Source organism: Phaethon lepturus, unplaced genomic scaffold, assembly GCF_000687285.1.
Source record: "Phaethon lepturus isolate BGI_N335 unplaced genomic scaffold, ASM68728v1 scaffold10966, whole genome shotgun sequence".
NCBI classification, from domain to species: domain Eukaryota; kingdom Metazoa; phylum Chordata; class Aves; order Phaethontiformes; family Phaethontidae; genus Phaethon; species Phaethon lepturus.
The window spans coordinates 98358-125749 of NW_010545585.1; the positions used below are offsets into that span (position 1 = coordinate 98358).

The window sequence follows — 27392 nt, forward strand, 5'->3', positions numbered from 1 at the left end:
TCTGTATCCATTACTACCAAAGAGAATCTCTTAGTGACTTTCTGGAGTTTCAGCAACTGGAATGACAGTATTTAAAAAAAAAAAAAAGCAAAAAAAAAAGCGGTTTTTAGAGAACTGGTCAATGCCCAGGTGCAGCTACCTGGCATACGGAAAGATTTATATGAACTTACTAAGGATGACCTAAGTCTATATTTTACAAACAAAAAAAAGACTCAAATCCACAATATCTTCTTGATCTGCAGCAGACTGATGTTCTGCTAGCAAATGTTATGCCCAGTTTTACATTTCAGCTGCTCTTCAGATCAGCAATCAGCAGAATAGGTTGAACAGATACAGAAATATGGACAAAGAAGTTTTAACAGAGTAAGTTAGAAGATGCCCCTGTAGCCCATCAACTACTACACACTTGTTAATTTACTTAGGACAGATGAAGTAGTTTAACCTTCAGGTGCAAGAGAAGCAGTAGGAGTATTTGCATTGGTAACTCTTGTACACATACACATAAAAACAAGTGACTATTACACAAGTAGCTGGCTGATGACAAGTGGACAAAAGAGATAATTATATTGCCATCTCAAAAAAAAGGGATAGAACTGTAACATTTTACTCAAGAGCACTCACAGTAAAAGCAGTCATTTTGAGAATTCATTACTATCACACTACCATTAAGAGTAAGAGCTCTGAAGCCCATTTTAAGACTTTTTACACCTAGCCTTACATAGAATTTTCATATTTAAGCACTTGTTAAGAGTTGAAAACTCTGAAAGAAAACTTAAGGGTCAGCATTTGAATGACTGCAACTTTGTATGAATTCACAGTGCAACTGGCTGTATCTTTTCTCAGTTAGGGGACATTTCAAATACTTGTAAAAGTGATTGAGAATAAAGGGCAAGAGAGAAAGAGTACATAGGCAAGTAACATGCAGAAGTATAAACTTAAACCAATCCACTAAATGTAACCTGCCTTGCCAGATCTTTTTTAACTTATTGGAAAAGTTGCTCTACTTAATATTGACAGAGAGATGTGTAAATCAATACATTTGGAACAAGCGATATATTTTAATTTAAAAATGTTTAAACTGCAGCAGTAAATCTATGCACTTAGCACATACAAATCAGAGGGGTTTGCTTGTTGGGTGTTTTTGACAAGACAAGACAGTATGCGAAGCTCAGATGCAAGTTACACATAACAAAATAAACTTCTGGAAAAAACACATTAGCTAAAAATAGGAACATGTTGAAATGAATTCTAGTACCGTTAGCTTGAATTTACCTAATGAAGTCAAGGAAAGGACAGTATGGAAAAGTTACCAAAACTCTCAGAGTTCGTCTGTTTTGCAATCTGCTCCACCTACCTTCTAGTGTCAAACTTCAGACCCAGGCAGTTTTCAGTAAAACGAATGTGAGGAGAAAAGAAAGAGAGGAAAAAAGCAGCTCTAAAAGTCTCAAGTGTAACTAAAGGCTCTTCATTTCTTTCTTATGGTATAATACTGCCCCCACACATTCTCCCCATGCTACTTCAAAACTACCTTGCTACCTTTCCTAGTTTCATAATCTCTTACATGCACTAAGTTTATTAAACTTTCAGTAAAAATATACAAAGTTAAAATCCATTATCTCAATTTCACATTTTAACATGGACTAAAGTATGCCATACAGAAAAAAAAAAATTCTGTTGGTTTTTCTCTGATTAAAAAAACATACTATGGTAAAATTAGAGTCTCTCTAAGTCCGCAAAAAATACTCTGTAAATTCAAAAATAAAAGTTTGGTATGAAATTATCAATAAAAGGGGATGAGGTAGGAATCTATTAACTATGTATCGAAAGAATAATTATTTGAGGAGAAGGAGCAGGCAAGCTGGGACAGTCTTAAAAGGATCTCAAGTTAAAGAAGTGTTAATTAATATATTCCATAAAGTTATTTGCGATTCTCATTTTGTATTCTTTATCACTGAAGGGTAATTGTGATAAACGGAGATAAACGGTTCTTAAAAAAGAAAAAATCTCTACAGATTATTTCAGCCATGAAATTATTAGTCTTAGATTTATAAAGTTATAATTGCTTATTTTAGAAACAATGATGTCACCTTCATTACATACCACTTCTACAGACTAAAATTTTTCTTGGCAGCGCTACTGCTCTTCTTTGTGTTTGCCCTATTTGCTATAGCCTAGCATATAATCAAAGTTTCTGCTGTTTCTGCAAATGAATTCATCAAGTTCATAGTAATTTGAAATTGGACTACGACTTTGATCATAACAAATTAGTGCTAATAAGGCCAACTGTTCATTCACCATGATGCTATGCTAAATTTGTGATGAATGGTAAAAGACTGATTATTATTTTACTTTTAAGTACAGTAAGAGAACACTAGAACCGAGAGCCAGTACTAAATAATTCAAAATGGATTTCAGAAAATGTTTCTCTTTTCTCTTCCTTTCCATGTCCTGTAAACACTGACCAGTAATACGTTCACTTCTAATAGCTAACCCTTGTAATAGCTAACCACTACCTGAATCTAAAATCTAAATAAACTGCTCCTGGAAAATGGTTGTGGATAAATAAAATAAAGAAGTTTTTACGAATCACCTCTAAAGTCCACTGGAATGTGCAAACACCAAAAGAAAGAACATTTATATTCTTCTAAAAGTGATAAAATACAAAAGATCAAAAGTATGTTAAAAGCAACTGCACCGTCTTCCTGATTATTTGGGTTCTATCTTCAAAACAAGCTTTCCCTGTCAGCCTGTACACCCATCCCATAACAAAGTTTTTGCTGTACTTTGTGTAGCACCAAAAAAATCTGACCTTTCCTGCTAAGCTGTCAAGGATTTTTATCCAAGTCTTAGGAATTTTCCACTTTGAATGGAAAAAGGTTGCTGGTTACAATATTCCATCCCTTGCAATCCATGTAAATTCCTTCTGCTGGGATGACTGTCTTGAATCGGTCTCTGGAGGCCAGAGCTCATAATGCTCCTAAGCAGCTAGAGTGCTTTGTTCGGTGGGTGCACACTGATGCATTTCCAAGCAAGGTCTGTTGCTGCTTTTCAGTCTCTGGTGTTACCACTCTTTAATGGCAACATGTATTCAGCTTTGCATTAGGCTTACTGTGATAAATAGATTTATTGAAATTACTACCAAAACAAGTACAAACAATGCTGGTAAGGAAGGAAACTATGATTGTAAAGAATACTGGAAAAAGACCCCAAGAGAAAATGCCATGAAAATATGAAAGAAAAAAGACATGAAGAGAAAATGCCATGAAATGTCTGTGGAAAATGAGAGTATAGGAAACAATATATATGACGACACAGCAGGTGGCCTTCCCGCTTCATCATGGTTTTGGCTGGGATAGTTAATTTTCTTCCTAGTAGCTAGTATAGTACTGTGTTTTGGATTTACAATGAGAACAAAGTTGCTAACCTGCTGATGTTTTAGTTGTTGCTGAGCAGCGCTTATACTCAGTCAAGGAATATTTCAACTTCTCATACTGCCCTGCCAGTGAGGAGGCTGTGGGGGCACAAGAACCTGCGAGAGGACACAGCCAGGACAGCTGACCCAAACTCGCCAAAGGGGTATTCCATACCATATGACATCATGCTGAATGATAAAACTGGGGGGAGTTATCAGTGGGGTGGCAGCTGTTGCTTGGGGACTGGCTGGGCATCAGTCAGTGGGTGGTGAGCAACTGTATTATGCATCACTTGTTTTGTATATTCTATTATTATTTTCCCCTCCTTTTCTATCCTATTAAGTTGTCTTTATCTCATCCCAAAAGTTTTACATTTTTTCTGATTCTCTCCCCCATCCGACTGAGGCGGAGCAAGTGAATGGTTGTGCGGTGTTTAGCTGCCTGCCGGGTTAAACCACACCACCTCTATTTCCTCTTCCAAACCCACCACTTCAGTGATACTAAGAGGTAGTTCAATGCAGGACTGATGCAAGAGAGAAGGGGGTTTCTGGTTTATTTTTTGACTTAAATGAGACAATCAAGTAACACATTTTTAGTTCATATTTGGACAACACAGAACTCTTAACATTTTTAAACTCTTAACATTCCTACCAGCCTAATGGTCTGGGGTCAGGTAATGCGTGCCTCCATGTAATGGGTTACATGATAGGAAGTAGAGCACGATAGAGGCTGCTGCCAGTGAGTTGGTACTTTATGCAGCGCCTCTCCGAACGCTTGCCTCTGCTAACATGCATATGTCCACTGAGCCCTAAGTAACACTACACAGATTTTCTGTCATTTCTGGAATTTATACATTTAAACTAGGTAGAGAGGGGCCTAACTGGTCAAGTCTGACAATTCAGATAGAATGCCAGGGATGGGAAGAAAGCACAGCACCTTGGTAGAAACAAGGCAATACTGACACAACAGCACAAAGCATCAGGCTCTTAAAAATGAAAGCCTCAAGCATTAAGATTTGATAAGGCTGTTCTTCACTGTTTTAGAAGATAAATATTTCATGCTTTTAATTCTTTTTAGTAAACCTAAATAATACTTTTTTACTAAAATACTTAAGTACAGAGAAACACTTCGCATTTGGTTTTGGCAACACAGACTGTCATCCGAGTACACATCAGCATTATTCAAAGAACAACCTTTACTTTTACCATATCCCCATTTTAAAATTCCTTTATTTAATAAATATGCATCTTTCTGCTACATGCTCTACATCAAAGATCTTCCTTGCTGTTCTTAGAGCCCATGCACTATAAACCCTATTCTGCGTCACCGATTTTAAATTTCATCTATAAAAGTAATTTTACATATACTACAAATAACAATACATGCCCCAGTTTGAATATTAAAGCTGTAATTCAATTTCAAGGTTCTTCTGACAGTATTCTAGTATCACCCTATTTTTCAAAATGCTACTTGAATCCTTTTCAGTAAATTCACAAACTACCACAAATCAACAGCTTAAAAGCAGATATATTGCATCAAGAACTTCACTAAGGCTTATTGCTATCCATTCAAACACTGAGAAGTTGGTCCTATAATAATAGAAATTAACAAAAATAATTAAAATTTATAAGGAAGTTACACAGTTCCATGTTCATAATCCATACCTACACACAGTCTTTACAACTTACTATGTATTTTCTTCTTGCATTTCTATCAAAGGGAAGGGAAGGTATTATTATTAGTTATTAGACAGAGAGGTATGAAAACCCAGACATGTAAATCCAGATTTACAGAGTGTAAACTCCACCCAAGTCTCTGTTCCTTAGATTTTATTAGCTTTAATTGCTCAGAGATACCTAACTAATAGACAATACTAGGCTTGGACTAGATGAAACAGCCACTGAACTGGGTGTAAGTCTCAAGAGACTTACTCGTTCCTCTGTAAAGCATGAGATTGTATCAATACAGTCACTGCTGGAAAATTATATAACATACAATCACATGAGGTATAGTGAGCATACGTACTAAAACTATAGTGTTCTATACCGAAGAGAAATGATAGCTTTTTGAAAAGCTAACCACAGTACTTAGAAATTTATTTACTTTCTCCTTGTTAGGAAGCAGACTGGTACCATAGAAGTAATTTGCATTTCTTTCTTAAATACGATTAGCATTAGTACATTACGTATAGGTGTTGTCCAAGCACACAAGAGGTTTTATACCAGTTATGTACTCAGTTTTCAGTTCTAATTTTACCTTCTCCAAGGCATTTTATCGAAGCAAATAGTTTGTGTAACCTTAGTAATAGACAAATGAAAAAAACCAACACACTTTTGAACTCTTTTCCCCCCCTCCATTTTCTCAAGTTTCTCTTTGTACTGATGTAAGCATCTACATATACACAACCAAACCAAGGCTACGTATCCTGTATTGGGCACGGCTGGCAGGGTTTTGGCAGCTGGGGGTGGGGCTGCAGGGGTGACCTGTGTAGGAGGAGGTCAGGGACTGCTCTGTGCCAGTCACAGTTGGTACCACTTGGCTCCGTGACAGACAAAAGGGACCCACTGTGCACCAAAATGGAACCAAAGGAGTCCCTGGTGCCTCTTCAAAAGAGTATTTAGGAATGGGAGGTAAAAGCCAGAAGGAAACACACACAGGAGGATAGGGAAGGGAGATGCCAGAAGAAGACAAATGCTAAACAGAGGAGACACAAGAGCCACTACTGGGACAGGAGAGATGCATGAATAGGCACAAGTGAGAAAGACAGACTGGATGAGCAGACAGTACAGCAGGAGAATTTCTGAAGCAAATGAGCCATCCAAGCAAGGGCTGGAGACAAGACTTGAGGAGGAAGTACAACCCCAAAGGGACCACAGTTGGTGGGGCAACCAGTGCCAGAGCAATTTGGTAAGAAATAAGGAGCAAGAAAAGGAACTGCAACGCACTGCACCTCCCATCATCCCACCGAACAGACTGAACGTAATGTGCAGCGAGAAGACTGGAGATCAAAAAGCGGGGATGAGAGGTGTCTGGAGGGAAGGGGAGGTGGGCTTCTCTAAGTATTTGATTGTTTTTATTTTTCAGCACCAACATCAGTAATTGAAAGGTTGTTAAATGGCAATAAATTAAACTGATTGACATTCCCCAACATGAAGCTGTTGTTCAACCTGTGACATATCCCTAAAGCAGGAAAGCTGCCAGCCTTAAAACCAGATAGGTAAATTTATCCTGGGACTGTCGTACTTACATATACACATATAGTTAATACTTTATCCTTTATGTTAACCTAGAGCTTGATCCCTGTAAAGACAGTTTACCATTATACTGTTTGTTCCATAAAGTCGTTGTTCTATTCATGCTTTCACAAAATAATTTTTTAGCTTGGTTTTGTGAGAAAAAGGAGACATGCATAATTACCTTCAACTTTTGACCTCCTACCACTCGCTCACTAGCTTTTAAGCCCATTAGCAAATTTCAGCTCATTCTAAAAGAGATGTGTTAAAAATAAGTTTGCATTTGTGACAGTGAGTGGGCAGAGACACCCAAACCAGTGCCCTCACGCTGTGGAGACACCAGCATGAGCTCAGCCAGTTCACGCATGGAGCGAGGAACAATCCACATCATACACTGCCTCTTTTCAGACTGGCAGTTAGGAGTTGTAAGGACTGTATGCACGTATGCAGGTCCAAAGATACATGAAAAGGGAACTGTGAGTATCACTGGGAACAGATAAAAGACTGAAGCCAGAAAAAAGGGAAGGGCGTGCTAAAGTTACTGTGGCTAAAGGACTTTGTAAAGGATTTTCTGTTTGGCAGCAGAAAGAAATCCTTAAGGAACTAGAGTTCTTTGTGATGGTGAAGAAGAATTTTATTTGCTAACTGCATTTTATATGTTGTCAACATGAAAACAGGCATTTTGTTAAACTTTCAACTGTTGAAAACGGGTGTTCAGAGTCTGCGGTGTGAAACCTAACACAGTAAACATATGCACTTCAGCTTCTGAAAGTCCTAGAAGCAGCACCCATTTTTTCAGCCTACAAAAGCAAGTCAGTGCTTCCCAATGTAAACAAAAATACATATGGAATTCAGAAACAGCCACAGCCAGGAAAGCACACCAATTGATTAATTGACCTGGCCAGAACATTACTTGGCAAGAGAAAGACACACAAAGATCACAAGCAAAGGACAGGAATAATTCATAGTTCTTAGGTCAACTTGCTTCACTTGAAAGAGACTAAACGAATTAAAACAAGGCACACAAAAACACTGGGACAATCTCAAAGGGGTTCTCCCCAGTCTCAAGCTGCCACAACCTACCATCCTGTTGCATATGACAAAAACTCATGGTAACGCCTGCCAAAAGAAAACTACGTATCTATCCTCACTTGTTTGACAGCTTTCAAATCAGCCATGGCTACACAGTAGGTGAGACTCTGCCAGACTCCCAGGAGATCCTTGGCCAGGTGTAATTGGCACTGAGAGAACGAGGATTCCAGTTCTGGATTATCACTTTTACGAGAGAAGGCTTGAAGTGCCTGGGATTTGCCAGCCTTCCCCAAACTGTTCTTCAGAGACAAGTTCTTAAGCACATAGGTGCTGCTTACTCAAACAACAATAAAATACTTTTCTGTCAGGTGTCATGGTTTAGCCCCAGCCAGCAACTAAGCACCACGCAGCCGCTCACTCACTCCCCCACGGTGGGACGGGGGAGAGAATCGGAAGATTGAGATAAAGACCATTTAGTAAGTAAAGCAAAAGCCGCGCATGCAAGCAAAGCAAAACAAGGAATTCATTCACTACTCCCCATGGGCAGGCAAGTGTTCAGCCATCTCCAGGGAAGCAGGGCCCCATCACGCATAATGGTTTCTTGGGAAGACAGATGCCATAACTCCGAACATCCCTCCACCCCGCCCTTCTTCTTTGTCCCAACTTTATATACTGAGCATGACGTCATATGGTATGGAATATCTCTTTGGCCAGCCTGGGTCAGCTGTCCCGGCTGTGTCCTCTCTCAACTTCCCATGCACCCCCAGCCTTCTCGCTGGCAGGCCAGCACGAGAAGCTGGACTGTCCTTGAGTACTTAGCAACAACTCAAAACATCAGCACGTTATCAACAGTTTCTCATCCCAAATCCAAAGCATAGCCTCACACTAGCTTCTGTGAAGAAAATTAACTCTACCCTGGCCGAAACCAGAACATCAGGCCACAAAACACCTAGATGATGCTAAACAGCATTGGGCATACAGACCAAAAGGACTGGTCTATACAAAGCACACAGCCACGTAAACTTGAAGAACGATGTACAAACCCAGACAAGAGCCACCAACTTCCTCAATGCTCGGAGTAGGAAGATGTCCGTTAAGTAAAGCACACAAAGCTTCAAAAAGTCTGCTCAAAGAATGTGTGCCAGGCATTTTGCTAAAGGATAGATCATTAATGGTTTCAATTACCTCCCCTTGGGGAGGGGGCTGCCAAGACAAACCCTCTTAGTTATACCACAAAGGTTAAGTGGGGTGAAAAAGTCCCACTCCTCCCCAGCTGTGAGCACCTCACCAGTTTGATAATTTTGATAAAGAAATAAATGAATGCTTTATGTGTTTAGGTTTAATTAGTCCAATGCCAGCAGAGTTGCCAATAGCCGGTATTATACTTGGGTTTGTGTCTGCTTTGATTAACTCTCTTAAGAGCTGACCAGCTCTGTCACCCTACTGGAATAATCTATTTTGCGCAAGTCAAGGCCATTTGAGACCTCTGGGCTATGTGTACACTGACAGCACGGCTGGCCACTTTCAGCTCCTCCAGCAAGACAGTAAAATAAAGGGGACGCCAGATGTACCTGAATCTCCAGGCAGTTTTTTGCCTTTAGGTTCAGGTAGACAAGAAAGCCTGTTTATTTTCTTCTGAAGTCATAAGAAATGGTTGCACTTGGTAACACACTTTGGAAGCCACAAACAGCATAGTGGACAGTACCTCAAGGATATTACTTACCTTCTAAAGCAAACTGTCTAAACATTCACCTGTTCCCTAAACATTTCTATGCACAGGAGGCAAGCAACCTGCTTTCAAGAAAAATACTTCTACAGTTGATCTTCATGGCAACAAAGGTATAACTGAAAATTGAACAGTATCATTACAACATTTAGTATCCTACCAAAACAGCCACAATGAGTACTGAGAACTACTGATTCAAACACATTCTTCACAGTGCAATGTTCCCATTTCAATTATTTTGAGATTAAGTTTCTTTTCCTTACTAAATAGAAGAACTGTAGAAGAAACACATCCAAAAGAAATCCAGAATTTTTGAACATAAAAAACTACAACATTAACTGAAAAGTCAACATTTTCTCTCAAAGAACCAGTAACAAACAGTACATCAATAGTCTGCAATAATCTTGGATAATTTTGCTAGCATTTTAGTTAAAGCTCTCTTTGAAATTGAAGTGTTTTCTACTCTCATCATCACTAGATGGTAAACTGGCAGACTATAGATACAATGGATGCAATCTAACACAATATAGTACTCTCTTATCTATTAACCTAGCATTAAAAGAACACTACACGATTGAGGACCTATTTCTCTAAGGTCCCAGAACCTCTCAATACATCACCACAACTAAAAGCCAGTAGTCATACTGAAGCTTTCCATGTTCATGAGGGATTTCGGGTCTGCTGCACTCTAAGACTGCTCAACAGTTCTGAGCATACCACCCACAGTAGTAACTCCCCTGAAATAAGCAAAGCGTGAACAAATCTCCCTCCATAGAAAAAAAAAAGAAAAGGCAAAATGGTCCCCCTGACCCAAACCCTGAAAAAAACCCCAAGCAGATTGCTTTTTAGAAAGCACCTTTCCCTGCCATGTAATATCTAAAAGACAGAGAAGACTATAATGGAACATCTGGACAACCACTGGAGTTTGCTACTAATGCATTATATTGACTCTGCTTATATTTTGTAATTTTGTGTTGCTTTACTGTACACACATCTCAACTTTTTTTTGTAGAAATCATGCTCACTATATGACAGTCTTCTGATTTTGAAGAAAACACATTTGCACTGAAAAGATATGAGAATTCTCTTCCATGCAACTTAAGTACTTTCTGAAATAAAGAATCATGGCAAACAGTAAAGTCTGAGAAAGGATAGTATAATGAAGTACCGAGAAAATTATGTTTTGAAGTTAGAAAGATTTTACACAAAGTTAAAAAGATCAAGCTTTTCTAATGTGAGAATTGTTAATTCTCTGAGATCATTTACAGCCTTGCACCAGTTTACGCCATTAAATATTCATTATACCAACTACGCTTACTGATGCTTTGCTAGCTTCTTTCCTCCTACGCACTTCTTCCAATCAGGGAACAATGTGGCAAAAATAGAGTTACTCCTTCTACAGATCATGCATCCTCAGGCTGTTGGTTGCAAATGCCCCCTTCAAAGCTTATTTCTTTCTGGATCTTGCCAATTATTAGTACTAGGTAGGTGATCTCCAGTGCCCCATGGCAGTGACATATACATATTTAAGCAATTAAAACAGACAACGTATTTATAACAATTTGCTAAAAGACAACATGAACACACACAGTACCTTTGTTAGATTCTTCCTCTAATTCTATGGTAGCTTGCTCTGCCTTTCTCATGTAGGCTGTAGTCCTACAGAGCGCATACCTCAGAGTAAGAGTCCTCAGGGGACTCTAGACAGATTTATATAATTGCTGGAACTCAGCTTTGTTGCAAGTGTTTTTGACTATTTTTGTAACACACACACTTATAACCGGAAATAGTAGTAGTAGTAGTGGGTAGTACTGACTTTGACATTTTAAAGAGGCCATCTTTACCCAACTTACTCTTGAAGAATTTTCTAAATACATGCATTATGACATATGAACCCCTTAATATGTACTCTGAATATTAGATTTGTATTTGTACACAATTAGAGTAAGGCTTAACAAATGTGTAACAATCGTACTCCCATATAAAAATAAGAAATTAACTTTGAGAGAGACATGAACATATTGACACTATTTTTAGATGAGCAGGTAAGACCTGTAATTAAAGCTTGATCTTTGCCTAAGAAAACATCTGTTTTCTTCACTGTGTAATTAATAAAATTAATGAATTCAAATCCATCCGCACAAATGATTTTTTTAACTCTGAAATCAATCACTAAAACCCAAGACACTTTCAGCTACACAAATTTACCAATAAGTGATACTGTAGATCAGGTTCAAATTATGAATGTAATTTTCTTCATAGTTATGTTTGAAACATTTTCGAACCTTCTCCCTCTGTTCTGCCATTATTGACATTTATAATATAAACAAAACAGATTTGTGACTTAAGAAATTTGATACAGGTATGTACTACATTAAGCTTCTCATATATAACTTGTCAGAAAACTGACAAGAAGATCACATTGTTTAACTGGATCAGAACAGGAAATATGCTTATTGGTAGATTTTTATAAAATTAAGACTACCCCTCTCTGACACATTTTATTATATACAGAGCAGAAAACTGCTGAACAGTGAACACAATTTCACAACGCAGATTAGCATTAGAGAAAGTGATGACAAATTTCTTTTAAAATATCTTCTTCTTAGAAATGTGTTACTTCTAAGAATGTGAATGGCAGATGACCATACTTGAAGAGGTTAGCATTGGATACTTACAGACACAACAAATAGTGGGAAACATACAGTATGCTTTAGTGATCTCCAGTACTATCACTGTCTTGCTGCTATAAAGGCACAACAAAAGGAGGCTTCTATCATACCCTGTACGGTCACAGCTAGGTTCCAATTCAAAAGTGCAATTCTGATCATTCATATTAAAAATCTTTGGCCAAAGCCTATGTATCTGTTCATTTGCTGTAATTGTGTCCAGCTTCCTCTTTGAATCAGGAAGATGTGCAGGAGAAAACCAGGTAACAATCTCATAAGTACTTGTTTTATAAATCTGGCCCTCAGTCAAGAAGTTGCAGTGAAAAGTCTTTTAATCACCTTCTGATCAGAATTTACTGGATTGTATCTAAGTTCAAGGGTATTAAAATGTGCAAAGGAGACTATGAAAAAATGCCTAGGTTATAGATTTTAACTTCTTAACTAGAAAATTGACTCAAAATAGATATTCTAATTTACAATGAATCAAAAGGAAAAACATTAGACCATAGCAAAAGTGGCACAAATGTATCAAAAAGCAAATGAATAAACATTTGAAAAGATTTATTATTAGAAATTGTAATAAATTTTGGAAAGATGAATCGATTTTAGTTAAAAGGTATAACTGACAATTTATTGGGCGGGAAGATGCATTATTTTCCAATTGTTATCCACCTACAGTAAAACTGATTTGTGTCCTATTGTATTTTATGGAAAAGGAGAGAGCAACTTTCAGTGATTTAGATTAAATGTATTAATCATAACCAGGCACTGTGAACTATATATCTACTGTTAAAGAAGATTTTTGACATTTAATTCTGTAGCAATATTTTGGCTCTGTACCACTCTTCCTAAATCCAATTCCTGCTACAGTTGGCAGATTTCTCCCTTTTAATTTTATGAGGCTTAAAGTAGCATTTAACCACCCATGCGGTAAATAATGCAGGATTAGAAATATTTAGTGTTTTGTTTCCCTTTGAAGAGTACCAATCCATCAACCCCCAAATATTTTTAAAACATTTTCCACATTCTAGTAATAGTTAATGTAAGATTCAGTAAAACACCCTATGTAAATGAAGTGGTTTTCCTGAAACAAAAAAATCACATTACACCCCTAAAGAAAATATGCATATACATCACTGATATAGGGGAATTCATTTTATAAATGAATTAGTTTGTGTACAAAGAAAACTTCGATAAATCCTTCAGAGTTTTTAAACGTTATATATGATGTGACTGACTATTGCATAGATATTCTCAATAATCTGACAAAATACAGTTCTGTTTTCCTGAACAAGGGATAACAATATATTTTGAAATATTTATGCCCAAGTTAACACTGAAATGCAAGCTTTTATTTATGCAAAAACCCAGCTTGTTTTCATGCAGTCATTTCTTATCTTTTGCTTAACTGCTATATTTCACCACATGGGAAAGCTGCTTCATGCTAACTTCTAACAGGCAATGTTCTTAAAAGTTATTCTAGGTACTGCAAATTGTCTTAAATTGCCTTAGCCGTACACCAACAATTAGATTCTAGAGTTTTTAAAAACACAAACAAAAGAAAGCAAGCAGTATGGCAACAAAAATCTCAATTGCCATATGCATGCTTTCTTTTTCAAAGCATAACAGCATGACATAAAACAGAAAAAAGGTTTCTTTTTCTCCAATTTGACTATGTTCTACAGAGAATAAAAATGCAACCTACTGTAAAAATAGTGTATCTATCTGTTTAAGTCTTTGTAAAATAAGTCTTTTAGAACTAGGCAATGCAACAAGAAGGGATCAGGGAGAAGAGGAAACAGAGCACATTTTATTTAATGCTCTTTAAAGTTAATTTCACACCTATTTAAAAAAATATATACCTATAGCAGGAGAGTTGCAACAGAGTTTCCCATCAGCTAGCAGTAAGAAAATGACTCTGTAAATAAACAATTTCCAGTTCTCTGAACTGAGGAGAAGTTTCTTCACTGACCTTTAAAACCATAACCTGCAGGAGTGCTAAGTCAAGGCTGAGAAACAGAATAAGAAAGTTATTCTCATACTTGTGAATGCAGGTTTTAAAATCATCTGTCAAACAAGGAACTACCTAAAGTTAATAGTGAGAAAAGGAAAATCAAACCACAACAAAAATCAGATCATCAGAAGCAAGTAAGAGTTTGCTGAATCAAATTGCGAGGGGCTGAGTGGAACAGACTTTGAATAGTTATCAAAACTGTTGGACTGAAAGGGTTCACTTGATCAGTTATAACCGTTTATGCTTCACTTTAAAAAGAAGCTAAAAAAGCAGCTGCTGTGTCCTAACTGAAGGGACAGTAATTAAAAGGCAAGGACGAGTCTCTTGAACCACTCCAGTCAGAATTGCTGATGTTAAAACTTTTCTTATTGTCCTTTTTATTCTGATATATGATATGTAATTCGGTAATTGGACAACTGGTTTAAGTACACACAAAACAGGAAGACCGTTACGCTTTTGAAAAGATCTTACCAACATCATATATATGGTTTTCCACAACATCAAGAGACTACTAAAGAGAGGAGCTTCGAATTTTCCTGTGACTTACCTCACAACATTATTAATTTACTGATTACCCTCAGGAAATGACCTTTTGATTCTAGGATTGCTTATTACCACTTATTTAAAGTTAGCATTGCAGTCTCTGATATTGGATAGACAGTTTAAGAAAGTATTCACTTGTGCAACTCATTCAATTTGATAATCTCTCATAAGCACATTAAACAAAGCCTACAGTTCTGTAAAGAAGGGGGTCTCTTCTGCATTCAGCTACGTGTTTACTTGCTGTAAATACCATGTGATAAGTGTCACAAGAGGCAGTCCCTGAGAAATTTCGAGTACTTTCTTCCCTCCTCAAAGCTACGCTCTCAATATGCACATTTGATTTTCTTATTTCAAGAAACAAAATGGTAGCAAACACGTAATTTTCCAGGGTCACAGGTAAGTTACGCTACAACTGTGGTTCACTCTACTTCTTTATGGTTATTTTTAATACCTTACAGAACATTGTCTTGGTATCAGATTAACTAACATCACAGTAATCAAACAGGACAGCAGAGGAAGGAGTACCTTTCCATTCCTGTATTATAACTCACATTACAAAAGGAGCAGAATAACTTTCTTGGGCAATTCAATTTCAACACAAGGCATCATGTGTGTTTGCTACTTTATTTTCTGTGCTGTATTTTGAAGTTAAAGATGCATCTCCATGACAAATTGCACACTAAAGATCCAGTTTAATTCACTATTTTTCCAGATGCCTCTTACTCTGGGTACAAGCCATATGAACTCACATGGTATATAGAAAAAAGAAGCCAAACATTTTAAGTTGCAGCTTGTATTTTTGGTTTTGTTATAAACAAAACAAGATTAAAACATTTAAATTCCCTGTCTTTGCCTTGTACTAGTTATTTGAAAGATACGCTGCTAAATGATATTGATCACTTTTCAGACTAAATTTTTTTAATATGTATTACATAAAGTAAGGCTAGACCAGATCTAGCAAACAAAACAAATTAATACATCTGAGTAATAAATTGTATCTCAGAACAAATCTAAGAGGTTACTATTAATAGGATTAATCTAGACACCTAAAGATAGGCAGAGTACTTCTATTAGATACCGAAATTGCCATTGTTTTCCCCGCAGATGGCCACCATACGAAATGCAACTGAAAAAACAGATGGACTACTTTCAAGTTGTTCCATCTATCAGTAGCCCTCATTCTCCCACACCACCTATTCTAGGCTGTCATGGTTTAGCCCCAGCCAGCAACTAAGCACCACGCAGCTGCTTGCTCACTCCCCCATGGTGGGACGGGGGAGAGAATCGGAGGGGGAGAGAATCAGAGGGTAAAAGTGAGAAAACTCATGGGTTGAGATAAGACAGTTTAATAAGTAAAGCAAAAGCCGCACATGCAAGAAAAGCAAAACAAGGAATTCATTCACCACTCCCCATGGGCAGGCAGGTGTTCAGCCATCTCCAGGGAAGCAGGGCCCCATCACGCATAATGGTTTCTTGGGAAGACAGATGCCATAACTCCGAACGTCCCTCCACCCCTCCCTTCTTCTTCGTCCCAACTTTATATACTGAGCATGACGTCATATGGTGTGGACTATCCCTTTGGCCAGTCTGGGTCAGCTGTCCCAGCTGTGTCCCCTCCCAGCTTCCTGTGCACCACCACAGCCTTCTCGCTGGCAGGCCAGAGCATGAAAAGCTGGACTGTCCTTGAGTACTTAGCAACAACTCAAAACATCAGCACGTTATCAACAGTTTCTCATCCCAAATCCGAAACATAGCCTCACGTTAGCTTTTATGAAGAAAATTAACTCTGCCCAGCTGAAACCAGGACATAGGCAAAAACATGAAGTTTCCTATGGAGTGGCAAACCAACTCATGTGATTGAGTTATGGTTTGAATTAGGAAGAAACTTTCAAGAGTTTAGGTGTTGTATCTGATCTTGTACTTGCTTTCCATTAAAGCAAGAAGCTAAACAGCGTGTTAGCTGAAATCACTGTCATGATTTACTTGACATTTATGATGTTACCACAGCATAAATGAGATGTTGCTCATCAGCTAAACCACAGTATCTGCGCATGTGTTCCTTGCCTGTCACACATCTGATTTTGTCTATTCTCAGCATTAAATAATCAACTCCCCCATCAAGTTCAATACAAGGAAATACAACTCCTAACTTGACTCTGGATACAAGATGCTGCTGTTTTACCATTAATTCTTTAAAATGCTGCTATTGAGGCATTAAGAAGTTTCTAGAAGAGACACAACTGAGCGAAATTTTTGCAGAAAAGACACTAAAAGCAATTACATTTAAAGACAAATTTTTTTCATTAGAATTGCACTAAAACTAAAACATCAAAGAACCAATATGGACTTAGGAAGTCAAAACAAGCAAAATCCAAATGTCTGCACAAGAAACACTTCATACAGCCAGACACCAGAAAGGGGGATTTTCTTTGTGATAAGCAGCAGAAAACAAGAGGAATAATTATGCTACCTCATATTTTGAAGTCAGAGGTTTTAAAAATCATTATCTGTAAAGAGTGCTGTAAAACTGTATTAAATGTGTTTTCAAGACAGACACTAACTGAAGAATAAAAGGGATATCATTATGCTATTTACCCTGGTTTAAAAGTAAAATTAAGTGAAATTGTAGATGACTATCATTTGAGCAGTTGGGGTAAGGTGAATTACAAGGAATACTGCTCAGACTAACAGTTCATAGCACTTGTCACCATGAATAAACCACAAGATGCTTTTAAAAAGCAAGCAGTACATTTGACATTTCTGAGACTAATGCTGGAGGGCAACTATTTTGCTGAAGTGGGATGCTGTTTTTGACACTATACTTGAAGTGAGAGTCCAAGAAAAGACTAAGTCACCACACTCACTTCAGCTAGACAGAAGTTAATCTTTGATATTTTAAAGGTATGCTTTGACCACCACAGCAGGTGAAATATACCAAGAAAAACCACTGCGAGCTCTGTTGCGCAGAGTCTGTTTCAGTAGTTATACCTAGGAGATATGTTCATTTTGTTGATAAAGTACAATTCTTACCTCTACAAGCTATTAATGTCCTGATGCAATTTAAACTATTTTTTTTTTGATAGTCATACGTTCACTAGAATGAAACTAGGACACAATTCAAGACTATCCACCTTCATTTTCAAGATAAGTGATATAGAAGATAAGAATAAAACAAACACATGGTCACCTTCACCAGTTAATGCCTTTACAACTATTGTAAGTCAGCTGACAATTTCTGTATTCTAATGATGGCAGAGGGGCTTTTCACGCAGGGAAAAACTAGTAACATAAGTGACCAACCTCAGCTTTGTTGAAATCTAAACATTTGGTATTTGAGTTACAGGTAACTCCTTTTTGGCTAATGAACTGCAGCTTCAAATGCAAGAGAAATGCTGTGGTATTATTTGTGCCTGTTTACTGGTTTGATGGCACCAAGATGATCACAGATTTTCATTAGACAATTACAAGTGACATAAAAATAACTGTCAGTTAAAACAAACATAGGTTGTAAGGCAGACTTTATCAAACCACTCAGATCTCAAAGGATAAGTAGAATTCAAAATACTCTGTAACAATGACAACCATACTGACAAAACTCGTCTACTAATTCTAGTGCCCTGCCTTGAATGATCACAATATTTAACCATGCCTTAAGTATGTGTACCAACTTTGGCACTACCAGTGATGGGAACCACTTTGAGAAATACTGACCTACTATGAAACCACCCACTCAAGGGAGTTACCTAAAGTGAGGATTAAAAGAATATGACTTATTCACTACATTTTCCATAAGCAGATATAGATTTAAGACAAAGAAAAAAAATTAAAAATAAAAGCAAAAGCACACCAAGAAATGCTTTAAATAGCTGAAAATATTTTTGATGACAGGAAATTTTACTAAAACCTCATTACACAAAACAAAAGCCCCTACCTTCCTACCCACTTTAAGGAAAATTAAATTGGCAGCTTTAGCAGCATAAGGTTTCAAAATGTCATCCTCAGACACAGAAGCCTAATATTCCTGATCTTGAATGAGTAAAAGTCTGGAATCCAGTTTAGTTTTGTTATCAGACATCATGTAATACCACTCACATTTCCACAGTTTGACGTAGAGACCATCACTCCAAATGACAAAAGTCATTAACTGAAGAAAATAATTAAAACCTCACCGATAAATTATTTCATGTACCTCACACATCCAGTCTAAAAGAATCCTCCACAACACCAAGTCAACTTTAAATTGAGAGGCAGTGTTTTTTGAAAAGTTGCAGAGCATCCATAAAAAGGTTTCTGACCGATACTATAAAAAGAATACCCAAATTACTCTTTAACGAAACATACCTTAGATCTGTAAGAAGGTTTCTTATTTAATAGCATTTCACTCAATGTCCAAAACATTTTGACAAGAAAAGTAGTAGTACTGAAAAACAACTGGCTGTTTCTTCAGTTAGAAAGAACTTAGAAGCAGAATGTTTGATTTGATTTTACAGTCTCAAAGCAGTTAACAAAAAGCGTGAGTGCTCAATACGTCTTTTCTCCTCACGTAGAAGTAGTTATCTAACAACAATTTTTTTGAGAAAAGCTTTGATTCTCAAACCTTTGAAAAAGACTCACAGGATTTGACAGAAATACCCAGACACCTGCAGGTAACAGGTTTCAGAAATGCAGCTTTCTTTACGTACTTTTTTGGATAATTACAACTATGTATAGTTAAGCTCAATAGTACAGCTTTGCAAAAAGGAAAAAAAAAATCAAGCCTAGGAGTGCAAGACTCAAAATTGGCTGTCTTAAATATGATGAAATCAAATCCTGTGACATAAAGGTGATGGATGGAAAAATTGGCAGAGTCAAAAGAAAGCATTCTTTTTATTGGTCATGGTTTTTTGCACTTTAGCCCAGTGAAATCACTTCCCCAGCCCAGACAGGGAATTCAAGCAGGAAGAGGCAACATGTAGGAGTCCTCAAACAAAATCCTACCTGTATCAGAGAAGGAACTGTAACTAGAACCACACAAGGAACAGCTAAGACAGCAGCACTGATTTTTAAAACCTTTGCTTATTTGTATAGAGGAGTTGTGAACAAAAGGGAAAATTTTCACTCATTGAGTACTAAGTTGGGCAAAACATTTTGAAAGAAACTAAAAAAGAAGTCATGTTCTATTTTCACTAACTATAATTATTAACTCTTATTTTCTTGAATTAGGGCTTTTGTGATCTCCCCAGGAATACATCTGAGAAAACCATGGTGGCCTTTAATCACTGAAGGTAAAGAGTTTATCTAGTATTTTACACCACAGAAATGAACCTCCACATTTCCGATGCACCTAAAATGTTAGATTTCTCATTTTATTCTGCTAAATTCCAAAGCTTCACATGTAATTTGTGGGAAGGACAGAGACATAGTAGTAGATAAATGACATGCAAGTCTATAAACACATATAGGAAAAAAAAAAAGGATGAAAAAAGCATTCCTTCTAAGAAATCAGCATTTCATTCCTTGAACGCTATTTCTAAATTGTAGAAACAATGTGGGAATCTGGAAAGTTGATCAGCTCATATAACTGCAAAATTCAACCAAGCACAGTAAGAGTTCATGCAATATACCTTATTAAAAGAGTACATTTAATACTGGTATGGTATGAAAGTGTATGTATCATGTTACTGATTAGAATTACAAAGTTGCTACTAGCAACTTGACACAGGAAGGATCAAAAGCATAGTGTTTTAGAAAAGCCACATGTTCTTCTATTTCTTTTCAAATAAAGTTCTGTTACAAATGATGCTGCCACAAAACAAAGCAATGAAGACATGAAAAGCCAGCATTATAATCGTATGCCAAAATATATGCCTGACAAACCATTTAATTATGGATTCCATAAAAAAACCACGCTTATCTTAAGTAAATTGGACAATCCGAAGGATGTAAGCCAGTTGTGATTAATTTTTTTTTCATTTTCTTGCTCAGCTTTTTCAGTTATCATCTGCTGTATGACAACTTGTTCAACCTGCACACTGGATTTGGCAGGAATTTTCATAGCATTTGCATGCTAGTTTTTTACTTCTCTGTCACTTGTCCAGTGTTGTACGATCATTAAAAAAAGTGTTTTGACTCAAAGGCAGTACACTTGATGACAGAAAGGCCCCTGAGTTTGTTCAAATTAAGCAACTCATCAATGAAATGCAGGAAAAGCATCTGGCCAGAATCTGAGTGCCAGCTGTGGCTACTTCAAATTGAAGTTCACTAACCAGCCCATAAAGAGCAGCATTCTTCCGATTCTCAGCTCCCATTGCTTCTAGAAACCATGGTGTGAAAATGATGCAAGCTGGCAGTTTCCTTGGTACATAGCAAGTAATAATCACACTCTTAGCCTGATGTTTTTCTTACAAGAAAACACCCAAACAGCTGGTCATTAAGCACTTTTTTGACAGAGGATGATGATATATCAAAGTATTATCATAGCTATTCATTCTGCCTTCCCTAAACCAGTAATCTCTTCAAGACTTTGCTAGCTGCTATAATTGTGAACCTTCAACTAAACTTTCCAAAATTTTAAACATGCACTGACTGTATGCAAAGAGCTAACTATGTGCTCACATTCCCTAGATAGAAACTACACATCCTTAGACTGAAAACAGGATATAACCTGTGTGTGTTTTCAGTAGAGTATCTCAGTAGGAAACTCCATTTTTTACTTTATCTCCCTTTAAAGTCTGTGTAAAAGCAGTGATAGAGTCATCAGACTCCTTGCTGTTGAAAAAGAATTAAGTCACACCACAACTCTGTTCAATGAGTTGAGTCTGCTGTGTTCTTTCCTCAGGATATTAATCTTCCTAAAAGCATTCTTGCTCTTCTTCACTGTTACCATCTAATAGCAGTAACTACTTCTTGTTCTGTGTTAGCAGATGTCACAGGTATTAAATGACTTTTTTTGTCATTGGATTGAAGTATCTAAAAAAGATTTTCTTTAATAAGCAATCACCGACAAAAGGAAGCACATGAGCTCTGGCTTACATAGCTACATTTGCAAAGATGGATGCAGCAGATGTGCCCACAAACATAAATAGTCATTAAGAAGTCCAGAAAACTGCACCTGAAGACTCAACTGCACATCCATCCTATATATGCACTCCTGCCTAAACATAGTGACTTAGAAGGTACGTTCACATGTCAACCTTGTTTCACAACACTATGTAAATGATATATTTACTAACTGGAGGTAACTGAATTATCAGTCTTTAGTAGATCTGCTTGCATTTTTTTAATAAAGGGAACTACAATACTATCTTCATATAAGAGATATTATGACTGGAAGACAAAATGGGCTCCTAAGGACAATCAAGAAAGCGTAGCAGAAAATAAACATTAGGATTTTTTATTATGTATACACATTCACAGTAGATCTTCATCAACTGAAGTTTAATCACCTTTTTACAATTTAGAGGAAAAGGTAGTTTTTAGGGTAGTTAAGCCATGTATCATCAACACCATGAAGCTAACCTATCAGTTATAATAGCTCCTATAAAATACCAGAGTGAAATTGCAATAAGCCTAGAAAATGGGCTACAAATCCCAGATATGCTCAAGCAAGCACTGAACCAAAAATAAAAATAGGTAGATAGGAAACCAGGAACTAGATAGCATTCATCTAATTCACGACCACTAACAGAAGAGATCACAGGCCAAGGTTTTAAAGCATCTTATTGAGCTCCAAATGACAATTATCGGACACGGACTTCAATTATAAAAACCTACCCTCTTGAAAATGAGTTACATTTCTAACAGTTCCTTTCTATTGTCTCCACATATAATAGCTCTTGCATTTCTCAGAAGCACCTTATTTTGTTTAGGCAAACTAAAATTTGAAAACATTTAATGTTCTCAAATAAAGAACATCGATGTTGCAGTATTTATCATGATGAGATATGTTTATTACACACTGATAAAGAGTCTCCCAAGATCATCTTCTCCCCCAAACACTATTCTGATAAGAAAGGAATAGATTGCACTACAATGAATACATTTTAACATTTTAATCTAAAAAGTCAAGTGTCTCTTCTCCTCATGACCTCCTCCAAAGAACAAATCCTTAAAAATTCATTAGAACCTTATTTCAGAAAAAGGTGATGGGAAAACCCAATGATTAAATTGTACAAAAATGCAAGGACAGTTGGATGTTTTTCCTCCACTTATTGCTCCTAGCATTCCTAGCACTGAAGGCACTAAGAAAACCCCACATATCTCATTTGTAGTCACAGCCTTAGAACAGACTTGGGCCAAAGGAATGCATGGTGTCTATGACAGGTGCATCACTAACTTGCTTTAAATTCTTTGTATATCCCCTTTCCCAGTTGACCACACAGAAGTCAACCAAAAGTGAGTAAGGACAGATTTTTTCCAAAGGAGACTTTTGGGAGGAAAAAAAAAATTTAATCAGAATTGTACCACAATTCATCCTAGAATGGTTTCAGTATCAGAAAAACTTAAAGTAACTTTGGTTTGATTTTCAGTGTAAGAGGAAATATGTTTTCATATAGACATAAGATATATACTGAAAATCTTATATATCCCCCCCCGCCTTTTCCTCCACTCAATTCAAAATAAGTACTGAGAAACAATATCAGACTGTTTCTGCCATTCAAGTACACACAACTATTCCATTACAACAAAACTGCAGTAGGAAAAGTCTAACTATTTAAAAAAGCAAACCAACAATATCAGGCAGCAGTGGCACTGTAGTTTTACCATTCCATTACCTATCTACAACATTAGGAAACAAGCATGAGAGGAATATGCTTTTTTTAAAAAAAACACAAAACAACAAACCTCCAAGAACAGTGAAGACTAGCTTACAATAAGAAGAGCACCTACCAACGCATTCTGGTTTCCTGAAGCCTTTTTTATGTTTCTTGCTGGCATGCCATGAAGATGACTAAACCTACTCTGGAAACCTACAAAACAGAAATACAAATTGATTTAAGAGTATTTCCTACACCATATAACCAATAAAATTCACAATTACATACCAATCTATTAATCTGACTTCAGTTAAACAAAAACATCTTAATATTGTCAAACATTGTACTGGTGGAAACAATGAGCACAAAATGGGAAAAGTGAGAGAAAAGCTAAGTTGTCATGAAAATGAACATTTCTGTAGATATTCTTACTGCTATCCTAGTTCTATGTACAGTTCTCTGCAGAGCATACTGAACTACAGCAGGAAAGTGATTTTTTAATCACTTTCAACTTCATTAGTACTAGAAAATGTTAAATCTGGTGAATGTGCAGAGACCAAGTCCTCGGAAACAATTCCAAGCATCTGGAAAATAAGCCTCACAAAAGAATTCAAAGCATTCAGTGTGCAGAGTAGTTTAAAAGTGATTTTAAGTGACTGCATACATAAAAGGTCTGTATTTGACTGTGAAAGAAGATCCTTGTGGCAGAGGGAAGGTACAACAAAATTCTTTGGCAGCAAGCTGAGGTCTGACAAGTTCAATCTTTAGACAAGAGTGGGTTCCTAGCTGTAAATGCAATCTAACACTGGTACAACTTACCACTGGATACACTGGATCCACAGTTGTTTAAAGTACTTTAAAGAAATGAAAAAAAAAAAAAAGGATGATATTTTCTAAGTTACAATCTCAATCGTTTCTCTGAAGGAAGCCTTCCCTCTTCTCCACAAACAATATGGCCTAACCATAAAGCAAAACAGATGGTCATACTAGTCTTTGCTGCCTTTGAATTAATGAACTTCTACAGAATTCTAAACATTCTCACAGAAGCCAGGAACAAAATGGAATTTAAAGATTCACTTCAAATAACACTTAATAACTGTCAATGCAAACATCGACACATCAAATAGAGTAGGCTATCAAAATAAGCCCAGTTTTACACTTTCTCACTTTTCTAGTCATTGACTTCTTTTAAATTATTTCTATTTAGGTTTTAAGATGTCACTAAAGAGTTCAGGGAAACAGACTGGTAACTCCAAGATCTTGTTGACATTTTACATATTTTGTATAATCCACAGACACCTACTGTAGCCAAGTGATTCTACAGTTCGCATTTGCTTGATTGCTACTCACCTCTCCTCCCTGATCGGGACATAAGAGGGAAAGTACCAGTCAAGATACTTTCAAAAACTGGATCAGGCAATTCTCTCTCCAGTTCTGTAGAGTCTTCTTGTTCCCACCACGGAAGGACCCCCGTAATTCCACATGCTCCACCAGATTCATTTTCATGAAACCAATCACTCTGCTCATCATCACCTGTGTGAGATCAGTATCCCCCCCAAGCCCCCCAAAAAAGAGGGAGGAGCAGAGAAGATAAAAATCAGATGTTACCATCAATAAACACTCTGACAGGGCAATTACTTCTTTTGCTTTATAGCTGTACAGCAATTACTGGTATGTAGCAGTTCTATTTGGAAAATGTTTCTCAATAGCATGAAAAGTGTTGCCATCAATGAAACCACATTAAATGTAATGTTTTAAAACCAATTTACAATAGTGAAAAACAATAATAAACTAGTTAATCCTTTGGCAATAACTGCAGGGAAATCCATTTGAGTTACTGCACTTTACATATTATCAAAAAACAAGCCTTAATCTCCTGCAGGGAATTAAAAGGTATAAAACTGTGAAACTAGTTCTTTACAGCTTATAATGGTATATAATTAGCTTAATTTCATGATTTGTATGGCTGGTAAAAGGGAAAAACAATCATGAACAGATGTGACTAAATGAAGTTAATCTGATTAAGTTCATTTAGAAATAAGTTTTGAAAAAGTTGATTTTAAATGAAAACTGACAGCATCATGTGATTGAGAATTATACTGCATTATATCACAAAGCTGGTCATTTTTACTGACAATTATTCATAGAAGTAGTATTTAAATATCTGGATTTAAAGTCAAAAGTAAGACAAAACAAAAATCTGAATTTAAACTTAGCTCATAAACACATTGGCAACTAAAAATAAATTGCTATGTTCTTTTATACAAACCAGGTAGTTTGCAGAAGATCAGAAAGCATCTTTATAAGACATGGCAAGTTTCCTTTCTTACACCCAAAAATTAGATTTCAAAGGATGTGCTATATATTTTAATTCTACTTCAAAGTCTCCAAACTATGCCTCACTATTTCTGCATATAAATTATTTGTTTGGCATTTCAATTTTTAATTAGGCAGGACTAAGCAAGACACAAATGCAAGATTTATTAGACAGATTTTTCAAGAACAAAAAGCATGCGTGTAAAATTTCATTGCTACTCAGCCTCACAATGGGAGAATACAAATAATGAAAATCCAAGCCAAAATTTGGGAAAAATAAAAATCAACACTCTTTCACCAAATAAATTGTTGCAATGAAAAGAATACTTCAAAACCAAGTGCAAGTAAAAATAGCTGTAAACATTCATCAGGACAAGTAATTCAAGAAAATATAGAATAATTAAGGCCCCCCATTGGTCACTTGCAGGTGAAATATGATGCTTACATCTTTAATGATCCCTCCTATCAGCAAAATTAGCAGAGGCTAGAGAACAGAAATTTTTAGATGGAAAGAAATAAATGGGTCCAAATAAGAGATTTAAGTTTCTTCAGCTTCCTGGCTCATTTCAGATTACTCTCCATATTTATTCTACTCCTCATTTTTAGCTATGACATTTCACAAAGGCAGCCACTACTAATGCTACCCTCATTTTGATACAGCCAGATATGGTTTCTTTGGAGGATATCTAAGAATACTGAACGGAGACAGTGTTGGAGAGAGAATCACACCTTCCATGAGACTGATCTGTGGTTTGGAATTAAGTCTGAACCCCTTTGTTTAGATTTTCCAAATTCCTATGTAGATAAACTTTGTCTGAATATTGTCATAAGATGAGCGCTCTGGATACCTTCACTAATAAGAAATACTATCAGGAACTCAAAAGAAGTCTTGTTACACATAATTCAACTATGAAATTAAGTAGAAAATTCTGAAATTGGGTTTCACGATCAGCTCAAGGACGGAAGTCTGTAAGAGTTATGCAATGCAGTCTTGCAATGAAAGACCTAGAATTTAAGACTGGGTTGGTGGACTTCAGGATAAGGCAAATAGTGCCTACGCAAGGAAACTGCTATCTTTGCTATAGGCCCAACAATGATTCTTTGGGAAAAAATACAAAATTACTTTTCCTTTTTCTGCAGTATGAATATTAGTGTGTTAAGCAACTATCCGTTAAGACATCTTACCTGCTACGCTATTATACACTTCCCTAAGCGCCTATGTTGCTTACCGCCAAAGGTGGAATAAAGGACTTAAGATCTGAACCTCATAGGCTTTTCCCACATGACAGCAGAATCCCGGTTTACCTGGGTTTTAGCTTCCTTGTCTGTGCGCTCTAAACAACTTTAAATCCTTTGACTATTTTCAATCATATTATTACCTTGAGGCAAGCATAAGCCTATTACTACTATTATTATGCTGGCATTTACCATTTACTCTATCCTGAGGGGATGCCATTTTCAAAGGAGTCACGGAAGACCACTGCATTTAATCAATTCCCAATCTCATAGGTATAGGCAATGTAACAGAGGTCTCCCTGCTCAAGAGTTTGGTAACCAAATACTTGGATTTTTATCCTACTTAATTTGTAGCTCTCAAAAAGCAGCACAGTATCCATAGCAAACATGAGAATTAAAAATCCAAAGCGGCATTTTTGTCTTCAAAATACTTCAAAAGATTCACTATACCATCCTTCCTTTTTAGGGCTGCTGA

General features: G+C 36.7%; 1 protein-coding gene across 2 annotated transcripts in view; it reads right to left on the reverse strand.

The window, feature by feature from the left end:
- The window catches only part of GPATCH2 (G patch domain containing 2), a 113156-nt gene that overhangs the window by 74110 nt on the left and 11654 nt on the right, over positions 1-27392 (reverse strand). For both annotated transcript variants that reach the window (XM_010289007.1, XM_010289006.1), the window contains exons 3-4: positions 24716-24898; positions 23499-23578 (exon numbers count right to left, since the gene is read on the reverse strand). In XM_010289007.1, coding sequence (XP_010287309.1) covers positions 23499-23578; positions 24716-24898 — 263 coding nt within the window. The remainder of the gene's footprint in view (positions 1-23498; positions 23579-24715; positions 24899-27392) is intronic.